The sequence below is a fragment of the Montipora foliosa genome, chromosome 14 (genome assembly GCF_036669935.1).
Source record: "Montipora foliosa isolate CH-2021 chromosome 14, ASM3666993v2, whole genome shotgun sequence".
Classification (NCBI taxonomy): Eukaryota; Metazoa; Cnidaria; class Anthozoa; order Scleractinia; family Acroporidae; genus Montipora; species Montipora foliosa.
The window spans coordinates 3,150,099-3,171,983 of record NC_090882.1 but is presented as its reverse complement, the minus strand read 5'-3'; the positions used below and the strand labels follow the sequence as shown (position 1 = coordinate 3,171,983).

General features: G+C 39.8%; 3 protein-coding genes across 7 annotated transcripts in view; 1 reads left to right on the top strand and 2 right to left on the bottom strand.

The window, feature by feature from the left end:
- Positions 1–1,522, bottom strand: part of LOC137985267 (uncharacterized) — a 30,000-nt gene extending 28,478 nt beyond the window's left edge. For both annotated transcript variants that reach the window (XR_011119267.1, XM_068832836.1), the window contains exon 1: positions 366–1,522. Coding sequence is in view for 1 of the 2 variants with exons in the window: in XM_068832836.1 (XP_068688937.1) it covers positions 366–721 (356 nt within the window). In the remaining variant the exon portion in view is untranslated. The remainder of the gene's footprint in view (positions 1–365) is intronic.
- A 1,198-nt stretch (positions 1,523–2,720) lies between these two features.
- LOC137984790 (uncharacterized) overlaps positions 2,721–21,885 on the top strand; it is a 51,920-nt gene continuing 32,755 nt past the window's right edge. For 2 of the 4 annotated variants that reach the window (XR_011119178.1, XM_068832073.1), the window contains exons 1-5: positions 9,828–11,245; positions 15,045–15,130; positions 16,149–16,389; positions 18,199–18,327; positions 20,567–20,673. Coding sequence is in view for 3 of the 4 variants with exons in the window: in XM_068832073.1 (XP_068688174.1) it covers positions 10,950–11,245; positions 15,045–15,130; positions 16,149–16,389; positions 18,199–18,327; positions 20,567–20,673 (859 nt within the window). In the remaining variant the exon portion in view is untranslated. Of the gene's footprint in view, positions 3,433–9,827; positions 11,246–15,044; positions 15,131–16,148; positions 16,390–18,198; positions 18,328–20,566; positions 20,674–21,885 lie in introns of those variants that run through there. The other 2 variants (XM_068832075.1, XM_068832074.1) reach the window with 2 other exon arrangements.
- Positions 7,504–8,456, bottom strand: LOC137984759 (myosin-2 essential light chain-like). Its single transcript, XM_068832027.1, has one exon. The coding sequence runs from the start codon at positions 8,341–8,343 to the stop codon at positions 7,891–7,893; it is 453 nt and encodes a 150-aa protein (XP_068688128.1). The 5' UTR covers positions 8,344–8,456; the 3' UTR covers positions 7,504–7,890.

The following is a 21,885-nucleotide window of genomic DNA, read 5'->3' as shown; positions in this document are numbered from 1 at the left end:
CACAATTTTCTTGAAATTTGTTGTGGGTACGAAGTCGTTTAGATTGTCATCCGTGAAAGTCGAAGTTGGAGTTTTTTTAGCACCTGCATGGGGAAATAACCGAGTTAGTCTACGTGGCACCAAGAGTGCTAGAGCCCGGTGCTAGAGTTTTGCATTGAATAAATCACCCAAGTTGTTCAAAATACCAAACAATTAAATCGTGGTATCTCGCCGCCTACAAGCCACTTCGCCCGATCTTATGGTCACATCGCCCGATGATGACTTTTGAGCGAGATCGGTGTTACGCAAGGTGATGATTTGAACTGCAATATATACAATGAAGACACGTATTCTACACGCTATTAAAGGGATATATTTTTACTTACCATCGATTTAAGAGAAAATTTACCCACTCTACTGTCTCGGCATTTTTCAAAGCTCTCTGCTTCCTTGTGTCATTTTCGGCTTCCTCAACAGCGAGCTCGATAATTCTTGTAGCGTTGTTATTCCACCAAAGAAAAATCCAAACAAGCAATGCGAAAATCCATACGATGCTTGCCTCGATTCTTCCCAGAACCCACGCCAAAATGGTAAATATAAGCAGGGAAATTATTAATCTATTTTGCTGGTCTGCTCGATGCAGCGTGCGTTGATCCTGCTCAGACGGTAAATATTGTTTTGCTTCGGTTGAATTTTCGCTATTGTTTTCGCTCGTATTTCTTTCCTCTCTCCTCGAATTCATTTGAACCGTGATGTTGATTTTGAACGCTGCAATTTGAAACTGAAATTTAAACCCCTACGGTAACGATGTCCTCATGTTGATTAGCGGTTGTTTATTTTGATTTTTCGTCCGCTGATTTTCAGTTCAGTCGAGTTCCATCACTCTGTACCGCAATGTAAATTTGTATAATTATTACTGGAGTCAATTGTATATTCCATTAGTTAGAACCTTTGCAGGTGTCAATCCGACATTGAAATTCGTGTTCGTGAAACAAGAAGTCCTGCTTTGTCCGGCTGCTTGGAACACAAAAAGCTCTTCAAGCTGTGAATAATTGATGCATCGATTGCTTGCAAGATGTATTGAGCTTGTCCAAGTCCTACCTTACTAAAGACAACGGTTCCAGACTTGTTAAACGTTAGATCAACTGCAAGATGCTACAAATGATGTCGATGTTTTCAATATTTGAACGCCACTTCACAGCAACAATCGTGATTTTAAATTCTTTCCGCACTAAAGGTCTTGCTTGAAGAAAACAATCAATTAGCCTTGATGATCTTTGATTAATTCGTTGCTTCTAATTCGCAGGATTTTTACTTTTGTGGTAAAGGACGTTTTTATGTTGTCATCCAGCTGACTTTTGGAGCATCGAGAAATCCTGAAATATTTATGAGTAAACCGCAATGTACAGAAATGTCCGCCCAGTTTTTGAATTTGTTGTCTTCATACATAAAAGTCGACGTTTGACCTCTGCTCCAGCAATTATTAGCAACTTAACAAATCTGACAAATAAATGGGTCACGTCCTTATTTTCAAATCCCGTGTCAAAGTTCTTGGAGTGAAAATTAGTACTTAATTTTTATGTTAATTAAACTAATAATTATTATTGTTATCACAAAAGGCTTTGAATAAGTAACCTATTTGGACTACCCTTGAACCTCTCCGCAAAGACCACCCTGGGGACAGAAGAAAATGACATTTATTACCAAGGGGAATAAATTATTTTATGCAGTCTGCGCGGCGTTTCTAGTATCCTGGATGGGAACATCCGGGACTTGCAATTGTAGATACGTAAACATTCGATTTCAGGCCTCTTTCAGTTCAGCTTCGGTGCAGGGCAAACATTTTTCTTCTCTGAAGACTGTTAGGCGTGTTTGCCTTCACCTTTGCTGGGATGAGATTTTTATTTCCGGTTTTTGTGTAATTTGATTTGGTATCATCAATAAACGGCCACTTAAATGAGTGGCCAAATTACGGCAAATAATGGTGTCCGTTCAGTTCGCCCAGCAAACCGAGCTCACCCCTAGCAATGCACATTGTACAGCACATGGTTTCCTGGCAAGCGAGCAAGGGGCATAAATGGCCTTTGTGGAGAGATGGCCCTTTTGTGGAGGTGGGGTGTTATATGACACCTGTTTTTCTTGCAGGCTACAAACATGTTGATTCTTTCTGTAATATGTTCATGCTTACTGTACCATACGGATATAGCAGTCAAATGTACTTTTGTGTCTTAAGCCAAAATCACGGTCAAGAAAACAAAACGATCGAGGTACACAATGTTCGCTGCATGTATTGAAGCACATTGCAGCAGTTGGAGCATAAAACCGCAACAACATGTATCAATGCGATACTATTTATAAAATAACTAGGATAGTAGGCGCACTCTCATTGGTCAATCATTGGTCATGGGTCATTTGGTAAACGCAGCGGTGACATCACACAAATTTTGATAGGTTATGTGTTGTCAGACGTGCGTTTTGATTGACCGGTAGGAAATATGAGCGTGTATCAAGAAAATCTGTTTCAATCAAGAAGTTAAAAAAACAGCATTTTCCTTCATTTGTCGAATTATTTTTTAGAAATATTTCATAAAAGCAGTAGAGGACTTTTTTCTGTGTTTCCATATCCTCATCTAAACAAGAGAGGGAGTTGGGAAAATTCTCGACAGTTTTGCAAACCCTCGACTTGCTACTCGGGTTTGTATAACTGTCGAGAATTTTTCCCAACTCCCCCTCTTGTTTAGATGAGACTATGGAAACACGGAAAAGTCCTCTATTGCTTAAATATAACAAAACATTAGGTTCACATGGCAAATGTTGATGAGTGGTACACAACGTACATCATTTCAAACAATGTTCCCCTTAATTTACAACTGCAGGCATTTCATTTTCTATGATGCGAAACAAAGCTATCGAGGGCTGTCTGTTTGAGGGAGATGTCACGCATTTTGCCAAGCGAAGTGGTCACATTACTTGGACACGTTCTTCAATCATTCCTTAAGGCAAGGTCATCAGAGACTACTAATGCTTCTCTCGCCCACTGAAACTTCGGTTCAATCAAAAAAAAGAAAGGAAAAAAAAAAGGTTCAAGCAACATTGAGTGTGGATATTTCCGAATGGCTTGTTGCAAAATACGCAATGCAACGCAACGCAACGCAACGCAATATACGCAATATGCGCAACATATCGGATGTCACAGCGTTTTGTGTTCCCCCGTGTTATCTGTTCCTCCGAACACTGTGCTGTGTATTCCCCCTTCGCCGTGACGATAAATATAGCAAAATATAGCAGAATATGGGTACAGAAAGTATCCTAAACATGCATAAAAGCCAACTTTCCGGCCAACTTTAGGCCTGAAGACTTTTGTTTCATGCTTACTCGATGGACTTGTTTCATGCTAACTCGATGGACTTGTTCCTGTTGAAATATTGATGTACCGGAAGACAGCAACGACAGGTATTTTATCATTTTACGAAAATTAAGGTTTACAAAATAGTGTATTCTTTCTTCTAAGACAGAACTGAATTAATGTCTTTGATTTTCCTACATCCGTGTTGAAATCAATAAAACGAACTATCAGTTCAAACTGTCTGGGTGTCCTCTCGAGAAACATAAATAAACAATTCAGAACAGTTCAGTTTAGCTAATATATTTGAGGATTCGTCACCGTTAGATCTCCGGGAATTTATAGTAATCCTTACGGCAGGAGGGAGTTTATATCATCACCCCAGGCAGACGACTTACTCTCTTAAATACATGGCACATCCACCTGGATTTTACTTTAACGCGAACAAACCCATAGAGTTAAAATGGCAAGAGATGAAGGAAAACGAGACGCAACATACATGTTAAATTTTGTGCTAGGCTATACTTATAAAAATGTCGACCACAATGTAAATTATCGCGGAAACATTTGAGGGAAAACAGTTACTTATGATCTTGACTGTTCCGGATTTGTAGAACGATCCGGTTTTGATGATGAAACGGTTTCGAAACGGCAGGTCTAAAACACAGGTCAGGTCACAGGTCAGGTTGCAGGTCAGGTCACAAGTCAAGTCAAGTCAGGGCAATAGGAAGAATATTTTTCTGCCAACAAAATTGACTATTTTTGCCATCCCATAATGGGGAGGGGGGGGGGGGGGAAGCGGGGGTATTTACATAAAGAAACAATACTAGTTATTTACTCTTTGTACTGTATCATGCTTCAGTCAACTGAACATCCATCGTTTTAATGCAAATACCCCCCCCCCCCCCCCCTCTTCAAATGACCTGTATGATGGGAAGAGTGAAAAAAGCGAATAACGAGAAATATAAATTAAATAAATTAAATAAATTATGGCAGTACCCATAAGTCCTGTCATCACGTGATTTATCTTGTGAGCACATGGGTAAAAGTCACAGAAATAGAGGATAATAGGGAAGCCGATGACAACAAAGAAGGAAGCAATTTGCACATGAAATTTGCATTAAAACGATGGATGTTCAGTTAACTGAAGCATGATACAGTGCAAAGAGTAAATAACTAGTATTGTTTTTTTTTATGTAAATACCTCCCCCACCCCCCCCATTATGGTATGGCGAAAATAGTCAATAAATATTCTTCCTATTGCCCTGACCTGACCTGCAACCTAACCTGTGACCTGACCAGTGACCAGACTTGCAACCTGACCTGACCTGTGGCCTGACCCGCAACCTGTGACCTGACATGTGACCTGACCTGACCTGTGACCTGTGTTTTAGACCCACCGGGTTCGAAAGGACAATAAAACCGAGTCTATAATAATTCAGTGCAGCATATAACAGTAGGCTCGATTTCCGCCGCTCACTCGTGGCTCATTTCCCGAAACAGCCACTGGTAAGCGAGCCTAATATAACAGAGGATGGTCAAAGATGAAAGGCGATTAATATTGGAAACACTTACCGCAAGATACATCCATTTTTCAGGTGTTTACAGGAGAAACCACGTGGGAACGGGAAGCATGCGCTGTTTGACATTTTGCAAGTTTACCGCTGATAAAATAAACCGTTTTGCACATATTGCGTATATTGCGTTGCGTATTTTACAACAAGCCTTCCCGAACACAGTGAACATGGTTTATTTTAGTTTTAGTACCATACTTTGTAACCTTAGTAACGAGGTATCTTCAAAGAAGCCAAAGTACAAACAACAACAATGCAATTAAAACATGTGCCCCGAACATCTATCGACGTTCCGTTCACATCAAGTTTCATGACGTTAAACGAAAATTCTTTCATAAGTCGTTGATTCTACTGGCCGTTACTTGAGAGGTTATTTGGGCAGCTGGGACGAGCTATACTGCCGTTGCCGCTGTGGACTGAGAGGTTAAAATAAAGGCTGGTTTTCACTAGCGACGGAGTCGGAGTCGTAATCAGAAGCTCAGAGCGATACGATCTAGTGAAAATCAAACTGTCGGCGTCTGAAGCAGAACGCCGATTCCGCTTATGACTTAGTCGCTTATGATCCAGTGAAAACTGCCTTTTCGGAGTCGGAAGCAGAAGCTGAAGAATAAACCAATCACAATGCTCGATTCCAAGCATTGTGATTGGTTGGTTCTTCCGCTTCTGCCTCCGACTCCGACAATCTAGTTTTCACTGGATCATAAGCGACGGAGTCGTAAGTGGAGTCGGAAGAAAATGGGAACCTTCTGATTCTTCCGACTCCGATTCCGTTGAGCTTATGACTCCGCTTACGACTCCGATCTTTGATTTTCACTAGGTCTTAAGCGCTCTTACGACTCCGACTCCCACTCCGACTGGGTCAAAAAAGAGTGACTTCTGTGGAGAAGTGGCCGTTAGTGGAAGTTCGAATGTATCTTTAGACTTGTCAGAAACTCGTATTCCCCGGGCCTTTCTCCACCAATATAAAATCCCTGGGAGAGAGGCAAAATAAAGGTCAAGTCAGAAGAAAAATCGGTGATCTCGTTGAGGCCTCTCTCATTTTCTAATATAACCCGAGAATTACTATATATAAGCCCAATAGTGCCTTTCATATGCATCATACTTTGGAAGAATAAACTATTTCTCCTCACAACTACGACAAAACCTGTTTGTATTCCACTCTAGATCTGTGTGACTCAATATAATGCTGGCCTCAAAAACGCTTTTTGTGTTTTAAAAACTCATTGTGCGTCACACAACCGGGAACATGTAAGGTAAACCGGAATTCAGGAAATGTTTACTTGTTGAAATCCTTACATTTGGTCCAGAATCCATTAAGCAATCCAAAATCTCACCAGCTATTAAATTTCTATGGAGGGTGTAAACTGCAACCCAAACCTCTTTACGCCCTCTGCCTAAGGCCACTCTCAAAAATACCCTTTGTTTGCCCTCCAAAATTCCGTAAGCATTGTTTTCAGTTTCTTTTGTGACTTACAATGGTCCCAAGAGAATATAAAAACAATACTTATGCAAAATTTTGGGGAGCAAACAAAGAGTACTATGATATTTAATTTTCGAAAGTGGCCTAAAAGCCGAAATGCAGACTAAAAATGAAAAAAGGCCAATTATTTGATGTTTGAACGCGATGTTCTGAAAAAAAACCCAAAATTTGATTTGATAGCTTATCCTGGTAAAATTAACAGGAATAGTTTACAGACGGTAAAACGTCTGCGACAATGCCCCTTCAATTACTTTAAGTTACATTTTTCTGTCGTACTGTTTAATTTATACTAGGCATGAGATATCTGCTTATGACCAATGGAAATCGAGGGCCGTACGGGAATTTTTTGCTGGGTCGGGCCACGCTTTAGAACACAGGCTCGAGGGCTGTGAATTGAACTTTTAAAAAGCACGGGCTAAGGACTAACAGCGAGGCCCAAGAAAACGATGTTATAAAGATATTTCTATCACTAAATCTTTTAATTAAAAAAAAAACAAACTATTAAAATTATTAACTGGCCATGCTGTAGAACACAGGCCGTTTAATTGGCCAATCACAGCGAGCGTACTATCCAACAGATGTGACGAAAACCCTCACTCGTTTGAATCTCCGCTCTCTTGATTAAAAATTTGATTTTCCACTTTATAAAGTAAAGAGAGAGAGTGAGACAAACTTTCTGTTTTCGCATCTGGGAATGTTATTCCATCTTCGTAAGAACATATGTTTGCCAAGCTAACACCGTAAACTTTCACGTGTGTATATGTCTGTATGCAAATTCACTTACTCATGTTAAAACATTATCGCTTATCAAACAATACTTTTGAACAAGTGTTGACCCATGCGACTCCGTCTTCTGCGTTAAAAATTTGCATATTTCAGTTATTTTTTAAAAACAGCAAATAAGCAACAAATCTGCCGTATATAACGACACGATAGGTTTCAGTATTCTGCAGACATTTTCGCCAATTCCCCGTTTCGATTGAGCGGAACCAAAAGGAAAATTTCCAACCATTCTTGCGTTGAAAAAGAGCGGAATATTTATGCTTTGAAGCGTGAAAGCTAAATTGAATATTCGATTCTGGAACAGTTTCCAGTGCTTCGGGAACCAAACTGACTAAAAACATAACTAAAATTTATAGCTTTTTAATGCTAAAGTATTTTTCACTATATTTTGTTTTAAATATACGCTTTAAAAGCGACCTGGCCGTTTACAGGTATAATTTGGCGAATGGCTCCCACGTGAGTAGGGCCTTGTCTGCAAAATAAGTACTTGAAGCAACTAGCGATAAGTTATGTAAAAACAAACCATTAAGTGAATTAAAGCTGAGAGTAAAACAAATGTCACATTTCTCTCCTGGAAAACGACATTTACAAAGTTTGGTGCTTTTAAATTTATCTAGTAAATGTCTTAAGCAGTATTAGTTCTTCACAGAAATAAGAGAAAAGAGTCAGAGGTTCGTGCTGAGAGCGTTTGTTTTCGAAATGTGCTGATAAAAATTCATGAATGTCTGTTCTCATCCGTTCATGACGCTCTTGACAAAGTCCTCGTAGTTTATAAGTCCAGAGTTGTCTTCGAAACCCTGAATAAGGGTGTCCACATCTTCGTCTTTCAATTTCTCTCCTAAGCTTGTAAGAACATGGCGAAGCTCTCCGGAGTTTATCGTGCCCGATCCATCGCTGTCAAAGACTCGTAAACTGTCGACAAAAACATCTTGACCGTATTTGTGTGTGCGAGAGCGAAGCGACAAAACCACTGGCACAAACTCCTCGAAGGAGATCCTCTTGTTTCCTTGAGGGTCTATTTCTCTCATTACCTTTTCGACTTCAGCTTGGGTCGGGTTCAGTCCAACCGATCGCAGCATCTGGCCCATGCTGGAGGACTCGACTTTGCCGTCGCCTACAGTATCATAAAGGCCAAAATTATCGCGTAATTCGTCCATCTCCCGATCAGTCAATGTGCTTGCCATCTTTGATCCTCAGCTTAGTGGTTGTACGGGTAAAGTTAAGAAAAGGTTCGACACGAGAAGACTGCTGAGCAAGGTAATTATTGACAACAATAACACCGGCCTTAATATATTACACTTCTTTTAAGGCTGCAAGGGTTTATGGTATAACAGAGTCACGTGACACTGAGACCCTTCAAGTCCTCCCCAAGATTTTATGTTTCCTTGACGTAAAAGCAATAACAAGGCTATTAATGTTTAGGTAAGGCATGTGATGACTCATACAAGAGAAAAATGATTTTTTTCTTGTCCATCTCTCCGTGAGGTACGGGGAATTAACGTAATATTTTTGAGATTTAACAGAATAATGCCGACCTTTAAAATGGAGTCCGAGCGTGAATGAGAACTTTCTCTACTGAACATGCGTATTTAGAATGAACATTAAACTTACTCGTACTCCTCTATTCTCGTCCCCAGAGTTCTCAGTCTCTTTCTTACCGTGTTCTTGGCGCCGACCAAAAGAAAAGCGGACCCTAGGGACGAGAATGGTTCTCCAATCAAAAGGTTTGTGTTCTTGCGGTCATGATTTTTTTCGAATTGGGTCGTGGTGAAGGAGATGTTATATCTCTCCAAGAATTGAGTTTGACTCGGAAGGAATGATTTATTTGAAGGAATGATTCATTTGAAAGGTGACTCGAGGATACTCGGAAGAATTCCGAGTGTTCCTTTGCAGGAGTAGAATCTTCCGATTACAATTAGAATCCCTGTGCGGTGGTCAATTTACATTATCAACTCCAGTGGTAAAACCAAATTTTTGTGTACGATTTTCCCCACCAACGCAGCACGACAGTTTCTTTAGAAACTATACCCCCTTTACTCTTCCGATTACAAGTTCGAATGCTCAGCCAATTGCAACGAGTGGAATGCAAGCAATCTTTAGGGACACAGATAACATTGCTGGTGGACGAACAAAAGGAGCTAATGAGAAATCTTTTGCTTTCTTCCACCAACATGGCGGCGATGACGTAACGGGAAAACCTTATAGGAGACTCTCGGGAACTGGGTAATTAAACAAGAATTTTTTCAGAGTAGAGAAAATTAATGATTCATCGAACAGGGAGTGAATAAAAGAAAGATTAGCATTGCGTTTAAAGAGCAGGAATGGCGCACTAGTGAGAGCGTTCGCCTGCCACCAATGTAGCCCTGGTTCGCTTCCCACACATGGCGTCACATGTGAGTTGAGTTTGAGAGGTTTTTCTCCGGGTAATGCGTTTTTTACCACAATTGCTTGTAATCTCGCAATCTGATTGGCTTATTTGCCGTTATCGATAAGAGTCGAGACAACGGTGCTCGCGTCAATTTGTCACGCAATGCAATAGCCAATCAGGAACGCTCATTTTGGAAAATACACCAATCATATTGCTAGAAAGTTATAGACAACGCTTGCGCTTTCTTCGTGTCATGATCTTGGTCACGCTCTGAAATTAACACTTCTTTGGCGTTGAATATAGTGGCAAAAAACAAATGAAGAGTGGTTCAGCGTTGTCTGCACTCTTATCGACAACGATATTCGTCATCGCAGTGGTCAAAATGCTGTGGACTCACGAGGCGTAGCCGAGTGAGTCCACAAAAAACCAGTGAGTTGATTGGATTGGATTTCTGTACAGCAGTGTTCCCAAATAGTTCCTCTGAGTGCAAACTAGGTTCCTTGTTTTTGTCGATCAGCTTTTGTTTCGCTCTCCAATCACAGACCGCGTCTGGAAAGCTACAGGGTCTTTCCACGTTTGCTGTTTCCTGCAAACCCGATGCTAAGTCTCTCACCCCAATTGTCACAAAGCGGTGAGCTTTGAGCATTTGGTGAGCATTTGGTGAGCATTTGGAGGGCATTTGGTGGAAGAGTTCAAAGAACAAGGGAACGTAGCCAATGTGGACTGGAGAATAGGGGAAAATAAAGACAAAATTTTCCCTGAGCAAAGGAGCAGAAGACACTAAAGTGAACATGAACGTTCAAGTTGACTACAAGGATGAGTTTCCAATTTTAAATTTGTCCCTTTCGTTGGACAAAAACCTCTCCTTTCTTGCTCATCGGGTCATAGGAAATTTTTAAAAACAAGAATTTTTTTGGCAAGTGATTTTGTAAACACACGAATTGAATATTAATTTAAAAGTGTTCTCAAAGTCAATCGAGTAACCGTAGCCAAATGTCAATGAGGATCTGTATTGTCAGGAACACATGTATTATTTTTTAAGGAACTGGGACGAAACCTTCGTAAAACCCTGTCAATAATACGAAGCTTAAGTTTCCTTTTGTAGTGTAAACTGACACACATATTCACGTTTCCTGAAGCTACATTTGGGAATCTCCCTTTACAGCAAGCAAGAGGCAATGAGAGTCCTACTGCAAAATTCAAGGGTGGATCTCACAAGTTTACTTGGCACCCGCAAACAGTTAATTCTGTTTTTCTGTTGGAGTGAGCGCCACAATTTTAGCAGGTACCATTAAATAATTAATCGAAAACAAAAGGCTCATTTGTGAAGGCGCATCCTTTAAACTAGCTCAACTATGCAGAAAGACCTCGAAATTTGGTGTACATTGCAAAATTGACTACATCTCGGACTAAACCGGCGCTATGGCTGGCAACCCAGACCCGTTGGATATGAAAGCGAGGAAAGAGAGAGAAGATACACAGCTTCGCTTGTCCCTTTTTGTTTGTGCTGTGATAGTTTTAACATGGTTCCTTGGAGCTTTTGGCTTCTCCTTTGTATGGGTTGTTTTCATCATTCCGCTAATATTCACGGTGTGGTATCGCAAAAATTGCCGTGTCTTAGACGGTCGGGTCCGCGAGGCTGAGATCAAAGTCCACCGTCGAAAGGCTTTGCGAGATGAAGAAACTGTTGAATGGCTGAACTTCGTGTTAAATCGATGGTAATTATGACTGTAGCGAGAAAAAAACTTAAGACTAAACTTAAAGGCCATCTTCATGTTAAATTCTCTTTTTTTAGGGTGTTTATGACGACTACATTTAACACAACAAAGGAATCACGCATCATTTTACCAAAATTCCGTTTGATAGCCCCAAAGGCCATCAAATGCTATGTTAGGCTATGCTACGAGCTCTAGGTTCTTATATGCAGTTGAGTAACTGCGTGCCAGACTGACCAAGTATCTTGGTTTGCCTCAAATTGGCTGCGTTGCTGTGTACTTGGAATTTAATTTTATGTTGCCATTTGTAAACTATCAAAACTCTACCTCTAGAACTACTTACACGTTTATGTATCATTTTATGCCAGGTTTTTTACTGCAAAAAGCAACTGTTTTTACGAAGCATAATCGTTTTTTGTTTTGTTTTGTTGGTTTGAGCTGTGTTTGTGGTGTAGAAATTGGAAGGGCAGCTCAAACCAACAAATGTGTGTGTGTTGGAAAAAGGAGTCTTTCGTTCTTTTTTAGCATTATTTTATCGAGTGTATTTCAGTTCACGAAAAACCTTAAAAAAAGATTAAAAGTGTAGGAATTCTAGTTCTGTTTAAGACACTAACAGCAATATTAGTGTACAGACTTATTTTGGAAAATTACAAATCAAAACATTAACTAATCTCTCGTTGAGAATATGCTCACGTTAGATACAATAATATTCTAGGTAATAATACTGATCCTTTTTTGTCATCAATAAAAAAGACTTTTGCCAAAACTGACCTGTTTAGTTTCATCTTCAAGCATGTTTGAAAAATAAATGAGATAAATTTTATTTTCTTACTGGTATTTGGCAGCAAAACAATTTTAAGAAGTATTTTATTTGGTTTGACGCGCACTAATTCGAATAATTCTCGAGTAAAATTGGAAAACACCAGTGTGTAAATGCCTTTGAAGGGTTAGTGCTAGAATAGCAGTTTCGTAATCTACGTACGGAGAGAAGAAAATCGTTTGTAAAGCTCATTAATAATTCATGATTGGACAGCCGCCTAACACAGAGACGGTATTTTTACAATCCCGAAAAATTTTAATTGCTACTCATATCAATTTTTGTTTATCTGAACTACAAAATGAACAATTTTTATTTTCGATACTTAATACAATTAAGCTACTAGATTCACATTTACTTCGTAAGTCAGATACAATTCGTTGGATTTATATTAGAGTTAAGAAATGATTTCGGCAAAGGCAGGACAAAAAAAACAATAATATTATTTGTTTAATGTGGGACGTGTTTTCTCGGCAGCCGTTGTCTCGCTTAATATTCCTGAAAGTGGTTTGTTTGCAGACGTTAAGGAGGCTCGAAATAGTTTCTCCTTTTTCAAACAAATAAACATATTCTGTCCTTAGATACAGCTAGGGTAATAATATCAAGACGAAATTTGGCGAGGCTATTAAGTACCCATAATAGATTTCTCTCATCACATTTCCTCCAAAATAACGTTACCATGGCAGCGATTTAAGGCATTTCTTTGAGCCTTTAAAACAAGATATATTGTCTTTTTTGAAAAAAACGGGAGAGTGAAATCTTCCCATTCAGCGTTAGCAGATAATGTTAGAAATGATCTCTAAAATATTCAAAATTCAACAAAATCTGTAGGTCAGCTTTTCAGAAAAATCAGTTTTTTTGAAATGTGTCTCTAATTTTTTTTTTTTTTCACCTACAGAATTTTTTTATATTTGAAAGACAAACGTTTTAAATTAATCTAAGCGAACATGCAAAAAAAGAAAAAAACACCGTCAAGAAGCAGAGATATAAGCGAGTAAAGTTGCAAAATCGAAATATAAGGGGTTTACAAGATCAGCATTTACGCATGCGTCACCCGCTCATTCGAGTGCACGCGCGAGAGGAGCTACAGGCCAACAAAGACGGATTTTAGTGACCTTTACACCGTTTGTGTACAATTTTCGTAGTTTGGGTGTATAGGAGTTGTCTATTTATATTCCATATATATAGGAATTGGAAGAAAGGTGAGTGAAATTAGCGGTATTTGTTTATTTCTGGTGACCCATTTTGAATCATGAGCTGACCTGTGCAGCTTTTAGAATTGCATGTGTGGCTTACACGCGCACGCTCAGCTGAAAAACTTGAACACGTGTTTTCACGGGTAAGATTAAACGTGAAGAGAGCTCGTGCCAATGCAATAATAAAAATAATAAAAATAGCACGCCTGTTGTAATTCTGATTTGAATAACCGCAAGCGACCCCTCATTGGCAGAAAGTAATTGCCAACTCGCTTAAGCTACCTGGTTTGCTGGCAGTGAGTTGGGAAAGGAACTGTTTTCACGGAATTTGACAAACCGCTCGTGAAAACACGACCATGGAAACATAATCGTGTTGCACGTGCGTCATGCATTTTTAGTACATTTATTCGCCTTTCTTTGCGTCCAGAATGGAGATAACTATATGCAAACCCATTTTTGATGTCAAACACGAAGTGTCTCTTTTAAGTCCAAGCATTTTCTACCTCTTTCTAGCAATGAGATAAGTGTAAGGTTTAACGTTATTCTCTGGTGATGGTTGATGCAGCTGTTTATCATTAGTTGAGGACTGGAGTTTAGGGGACACTGTGTAACGTTGATTGTTTGTATTCCCAGACGCGAGTGACGTTGAAGTTGGGGACAAGAGCAAGGGGACACTTCGTGACGCTTATTGAAATCCGTGTGCATCTAATCACCTTCCCTTTCAACATGTTGAATCGAACTTGAATCGATGTTGATGATGTGTTGAGTTGAATCCATTAGCCCCCCCCCCCCCCTCTATCAACATCGTTGGGTATGCGCGTGCGCAATAATTGGCTTCCCAATGAAGTGTTCATGTCCGTATCCATAGTACGTATCCATATGTCCGTATCCATAGTAATAACCGCGGGTGCAGTCCGGGACTGAATACAATGCCTCTTGTACAGTTTTTTGAATCAGATGTTGATGATGTGTTGAAACCGCTTGCCAACCCCAGCAGTCAACATCTTTCAACAAAATCGAACGGATGTTGAAACAAATGTTGAAGCTGTTTGCTCTGGAATATGTTTAATGATGACTTAAGAACTACCACAAGCATAACCTACTTTTGAAATAATGTAGATCCACAAATTTGTCTAAACTAGCCTGATTGATTACTCTCAATTTGTAATTTGTACTTAGTAATTAATTTTTATTTGATTGTATTTAGCATGTAATTTTGACAAGAATGTACCGTGATATATTGTTATTTTATCTTATTTATTGGTTTAGCTATATATTTTATCTCGGAAATATTAAGCCTGGTTCATACTTGCGACGTATACGCAAATGCAAACGCAAACGCAATGAAATACACGTGTAAACTACTACTACTACTACTACTATACTATACTATACTATACTATACTACTATACCATACTATACTACTACTACTACTACTATACTATACTATACTACTACTATACTATACTATACTACTACTATACTATATTACTACTATACTACTACTACCACTACCACTATACTATACTACTACTACTACTACTACTACTACTACTACTATACTATACTATACTGTACTATACTACTGCTACTACTACTATACTATACTATTACTACTACTATCCTATACTGTTACTACTACTACTATTACTACTACTACTACTAGCGCAAAGTGACGTTTCAGTGCCGTAGTTGCCGTTGTTGCTCGAAAATGTCCATAAAGATTTCTCACTACTTTTTCCTTTCATATATTCATTTAAATGCAGATTTGTGCTTTTTATTCTTTAGGTGGACTTTCAGTGAGGTTTCCCTCAGCAATCTTGTCCGTTCGAGCCTGAATCCTGTTCTTGACTACAGCAAACCATCATTTATAGGTAAGGCAGACATATAGATTGTCATATGTAATGAGACTATAATCATCATCATCATCATCATCATCATCATCAATATTATCAGATTCATCGATATCATCATTATCTACTTCATTAGGGAGCTTTAGCAACGACGACGGCAACGGCAACAAGAACGTCGTCGTGAAATGTGAATTCGCGTTACTAACGTGACAAATGTGTGGCAAACTCTCAAGAACGAAACTGGTATGAACGGCGCTTAATTTAGAGCAGAAAATGAAAATTTGTCCGTAGCGCTGACGTTTTCTCTAAAACTTCAAATTTAGTCACTTCGCGTTGTTATTTTGCAGACGACGGCAAAGAAATAGACTAAAATGAAAAGATGCACGTGCAAAGCGTGCAAAGCTATTGCTTTTGCTCACTAAATATGCCAATTTTGTGACGTTCTTGTTGCCGTCGCCTTTGTCGTCGCTAAAGCTCCCTATTATCATCGTTTTCCCGCGCTTTCACCGGCTGCATGCGCTTGATTTGCAGCTTGATTGGTTCATTTTGTGTTCTGCTCGTGTTGTGCACGTTGTTGGTCAAAGCACTCAGGGAGGTTCAAAATAGTATCAACACTTTCAATAAACTGTTCGTTTTGCAAGGATTGAATCTACTCAAAATTTAAAAAAAAAATCTGTGGAGCGGGTTCATAGCCACCTTCATTATTGGCTCTAAATCCGCTCTAGAGAATTTCTAGCAATAAAAATAGCGGTCACCGAGTTCTTTTTTGTGGTTTAAGCGTTTAAAGACAAAATATAGCGTGTTTTTACATGGCTGTTTTGCTGCCATGGTGACTTATTACGTCACTTCAATTTAATGAATGCATCGTGGTAAGCAACTATTGTTGTTTTAGTTTGTACTATAACATTGCCGTTACATGAACGGTGTTGTAGAATTAATCCTTGGAATAGAACTATCCCTCCAAATTTTTGAAACTCGTTTGAGCCTCCTTAATTTGATCTTGGTTCCACTGTTTTAATTAAAGCCGTTTTATGCGCAGAATCTATGGAACTTACAGAGTTCACCTTTGGAAAGAAGACACCGTTTTTGAAGTACGTAAAAGTTTTTGAGAATATCGACGAGGAAGGTTCTCCCGATATTCCCGCGTCTGAAAGCAACGCATTCAACCCATCCGTCGACATGGCAACAAGACAGAGGCATTTACTGGTTCTCGTCATGGATTTGTGTTTACATGCGCCTGACACTAAAATCGCCATCAAAGTTAGATTGGGAGGCAAGATGTAAGTCTGTAAGCTAACATGGTCATCGCAGTCAGATAAGGAACTTATGCAGTTGCCGCCATCAAGAGTGAAAAAATACAGGCGTCAACGGGATTCGAACCCATGACTTTGGGATTTAAACTACACTTGCTCTACCAGCTGTGCTACCAAGGCAGCTGGGACCTGATCAGTTCTGCTGGTCGAATATACGAAATTTCATATACTCTAAAACTATATAAGTTTAATTTCTTTGACAAAGAGATACTAGGGAGTTTAAGAAAAGACGACGGCTACGGCAACGAAAACGTCAGTCCAAAATATAACTTAGCGCTATCGCAAGTGTCTCGCGATTATTCCGTCTTGTTCACCTTCTGCAATTCAGGTGAACTATCATGTAATTGGATGTGTACGAACGGTTTTAAAGTCAAAACAGAAAATGACCGTTTCTTTGGTATATGCTCACATTGTCGTCAAAACCTAAACTTTGGTGACTTCACTTTGTTGTTTTGTGGAGCGCGGCAAAGAAATGCACGGAAATTCGTGTTGCACGTGCAGCACGAGTATTTTTCCTTTTTTTAGCCAATAATATTCTTGCTTTGTGGTGTTGCCGTAGCCGTAGCCGTCCTCTTTGCTTAAACTCTCCAATGAGGGAGAGAGGGATATGTGAATTTCACGAAAGTTATTTTTAGATCGGAAATCTGTTCCCCTAGACAGGCGCAAATATTAAGCAAGACGTCATACCAATTTATATGCTATTGAGCAATGGCTTTCAGAGTCGTTTTGTTCATCCAACAAGCCTTTAAGGCCTGGCCAAACGCTCGCAACATTTCAACGCAACATCTTGCAACATTGTTGGGCACAACATGTTGCATTCGTTTGGCCACCCTGTTGCGATATGTTGCGATATGTTGCAACATGTTGGATGATCTTGGATCAAATTTGAAAACGGTCAAATTTTGCGTGCAATATTTTGGATGTTGCATGATGTTGTACTCGTTTGGCCACGTTCATGGAACATTGTTGCGCTAGGGCATGCGCGTTAGGTCGACTTCTTGCGCGCCAGGGGCCTGGGGCACATGAACATTGACATGTTTCGTTGAAAATGATGAAAATGTTGCGTGCGTTTGGCCATCATGTTCAACACATGTTTCAACATCATGGAACAATGTTGCAAAATGTTGCGTTGAAATGTTGCGAGCGTTTGGCCAGGCCTTTAGATTCACTCCCTCTCCGAAATGTTCCACTTCCTTACTTCTCAAAGTCGATTTCGTCAACAAAACGTAATTCTACTCTGACGTTTTGGGAAACCGACTTCCGTTTTCGTGACATTTTAAAATAACTTAACTGAAGTTAACATATCCCAAGGGCTAGACTGGGCGACTTCGTCTCTGTGAGTCTGCTTCCTTGATTTTCTCTTGTTTTGATCTATTCAAACGCTCAAACAACGATTAAACAAAATTGTCTGCCCTAAAATGCCTCTGCATCAATCCTGTGCAGACGTGCTCATGCTTATTCTTTCTTTGTTGGCTGGTTCAGGTGTTAGCGTGTGGCTGGGCTGGGTTGTTTGGCCTTGTAGGTGACCTATGTCCCATTGTCTCTCGTCCTACCTTTGGGCAAATTTGTAAATAAATGAATAAATAAAACTAGTTATGACAGTCATATCCCACACAGTGACTCTTTAGCACATATACCTTGCGAACAATACACCTCTCCTGAATGCCACTGTACACCTAATAATTTGCGCTGTCCGCTTTGAATCTTTTTATGGTCACCGATTGACTGCATCAACTCAGACAGTACCCGTGACTTTCTTTTTTTATATTGTTGCAGGGTTGGTGCTGATGTTGATGTCAGTATTGAGGACGTATCTCTCTCTGGCCGTGTTCAGATTGTCTTCGAGATGGATCACATAGTTCCATTTCCACACATGAAGTCTGTCGCTATCACTTTCCTCGAAAAGTGAGTTTCTTCAACCAAATTTTAAATTGTTTGAGCTCAGGAACCGTGTCTTGTACCGGCTAAGAAGGATTGTTGAAATAAAACACATCGCAGTGATGAACATTGTGAAACAACACATTTTTTTTTTTAATGTATCTTGTAGCAGTTTATAAAAATGCGTTAATTGCTTCACAATGTTTATCACCGCTTTGTGTTTTATTTGTAATTAAATTTCAATGGCCGAAGAACAAGAGTTAAAGGACTGTTGAGTTTGACAGAAATTACTCAAATGGTTGGTTTTCCAGTAATTGCTAGAGACACGGTTGTGACTAAAATGGGCCTCCGTAGAGGCAGGTACAAAACACAGGTTACAGATAATTGTTTTACCAATACAGAAAGTATCTTAAACATTCATAAAAGCTAACCTTAGGCCTAATAGCCCATTTCCGAGTTGCTTCATGCCTCAGTTTCATAGCGAGTCCTGGTGCACACTGAACCATTCAAATGGAAATGAGTTGAGTATTCTTATGCAAATCAAACTCATTTCCCTACAATAGTTGAGCACCAAGACTCACTTCGAAACCGAGACAAACGGCAACTCGGAAATGGCCTATTAGGCCTAAACAAAAGTTTTTAGGCCTAAGTTAGCTTTAGGAATATTTAGGATACTTTCTGTATTGGTAAAACAATGAACTGTGACCTGTGACCTGTGTTTTGTACCTGCAGGCCTCCATAGTCAGGTGGGACACTTTATGACAAATGCATAACAAACAACATAAGGGCCAAACAAGGTCTTTCCATTGCCAGCGTGTATCATTTGTAGTCATAAATAATAGGAATTGGAAAGTTGATTGTCCAGCATTAGCAGGAAAACAACAAAAATCAACCAAAAAACAGAGTTATTGCACCTAAAATGAACTTACCTTCTCGCGTTTTTATTTTTCACCACAGACGCCAAATTTGTGACTTCACGTCTGTGACGTGTGACGTCACTTTCTTTGCAAAATCACTTCCGGTCGCCGTCCGTGTTGACAAGAACGTCGCGTGCTTAAGCTCTCTAATGAAGGTGACGTGTAGCACCTTCACCTCGCCAGTCTAACACAACGTTATGCATTTGTCATAAAGTGTCCCGTCTGACTGTGGCGGAGACACAAATAATAGTGGTGCTATATACAAACGACGGTAGACGAACGAAAAGAAGTTTGCTGGTGAGAGATCTTTTGTTTTCGTCCGCCAACATGACGCCACGACTTATGACGTAACGTGAAAGTCACCTATAGGACTTCTAGGAAGGATGAAGTCGACTGTAATAAGAACGTCGCCGGAAAATATGATTTTTGGTAAATGGGACGATTTTGCGATCATTGCAATTCATTTCGAATTTAAAATGTGTGCCAACTGTCCTCGAAATCCGTTGGATTAAATGGCGCTCACAATAGGTGGATTTCACGTGACGCCATCGCCGCCATGTTGGTGGATGAAAACAAAAGATCTCTCATTAGCTGCTTACGTTCGTCCATCAGCAATTGCACCATTGTTATCTGTGTATCTACAGATTGGTTGCGAACCATCTATAAGGGTGGAAACTTGTGCTTACTTTGCCCATGTAACCTCAAATTGGCCGTTTCGAATTCCCGTCATTTGTTTTTAGGATCTCGTAAGTGACTGTATAAAAATGTAAAACACACGTGGACGGAGTGCAGAGCCATTGGTTTTGCTCAGTCGTCCTCCTGGGCATCGTCGTTGATTGTGCACCCTATTAATTAGTTTGCACTCAGCCTGTGAATCACTCATCTAGAATCATGATTTAATTGCTGTCACCTCAAGAAAACGGGACGCTTACGCAACGAAGACGTCGCCAAGCCCGAGATCGCAACAACTGAAAGAGTCTAATGAACTTAAACGCCCCGCACGTGCCTTTACAGTTTGGTTCATTTCTTGGCAAGGTTGCACATTCGTTCTTTGACAAAAGGGCTTGGGCACGCCAGCGAAGTAAAAAGAATGTATGTTACAAGCTGCTCCATGGCTTGTCAGTCGCTTACGAGCCACCTAACAGCTGATTTCGCTCTAAAATGACCTTTCCTCGTCCTCATATGCATTTTCCTGCGCGTGCAGCTTCGATCTTATTTTTGTCCATATTTGGGCATAACATCGGTGTCCTAAAAATCCCCAGCTTTGTTCCAAGGAAAAGAGTTGCAGCTTACACGCGGCTTCAAGATCATGTGTTTCTGCTACTGCTTATAGACGCTTTACTTTGCAGACCTCATGTTGATTTTGATGTGCGGTTACTGCGTGCTGTGCAAGTGATGGATATTCCGATGCTGAAAGATTTTATAAATGCTCTGGTCATGGACAGTTTAACTTACGGTAAACTTATTGAAATGCGCACTTAAATTAAGCATCACTCGAGATTCTAACTTGGATCTCAGATAGTAAACTTATCATTGTTATGAGGTTGACAAGCACACGCTAAGGCTTTCAAACTTGACTCACCTCTTCATAGTATTTTATCTGAAAATGAATCACCAGGTACTTTTAGGTGTCATGAGTTCAATAAATTACACCCATTTGTAACCACCTTATGACAATAAATACAGTCAACAATTAAGCTGCTCTAACCTTATCTAGATTGCCCTTTTCTGGACGATAGATTACATCTGAAATAGTCGAAAAGCATCCTCATCGTTTCTATGATAAATCGGCCCCATCTTAAGGCCTATTTAGGAGATTCTGAAATAAAAATTACGTTTTCTCAAAAGTCCATCACCCAAAATTGATTTAGACCCCACCAGCGTCAGAAACGTTTCTATTTTATCTTGAGTCATTTGCAAACATTAAGACATCGAGAGCTCCTCAAGGCGCCGCACTAGTTTGCTGAAGAGATTGGTAGACGACAATAAAAACAAATCGTTTGGGATAAATGGCCACAAATGTGACGAGTTTAATTGAAACTAAGGTTACAAACAATGATTAAAATCTCTTCAGGAAAGGTGGGGTTAAACATTTCGCCACCAGTAAAAAACTACATAAGAAATATTGTCAGTCTGTGGGTCGGAGACCAGGGAGGTGGAGGGAAAAAGAACAATACGACTGAACGCTAAAAGGCAGAGAAGTTCTTCTTGCGATGATGGCAATAGTAGAAAGGGGCTGCGTGTACGAGATAACCGACCTTTTGTACTTAACTTTGACACGCGCCCATTTTTCAATGGACAGGAGACTTCCATAGTCGCCAGATTAGAGCACAACCCGCAAACTGATAAGACAATTGAAATGCCTCGCGATAAAATAACATTATACTTTCGAGTGAAGCTATGATCTTCGCAGTTATGAACGCAATTTTTACAATTGCGTAGAGAAACCTGAAAAATTCAGGACTTCAACGGGGTTTGAACCCGTGACCTCGCGATTCCGGTGCGACGCTCTAACCAACTGAGCTATGAAGCCACTGACGTTGGGAGTTGGTCATTTGTGGGTTCTAATGGTCCCGTGAGGAATGAATCAATGACGAAATGGTATATGAAATGGATCATATCTGAACTGTGGATATTAAATCAAGTGAAGCTATAATTCAGGATTTTA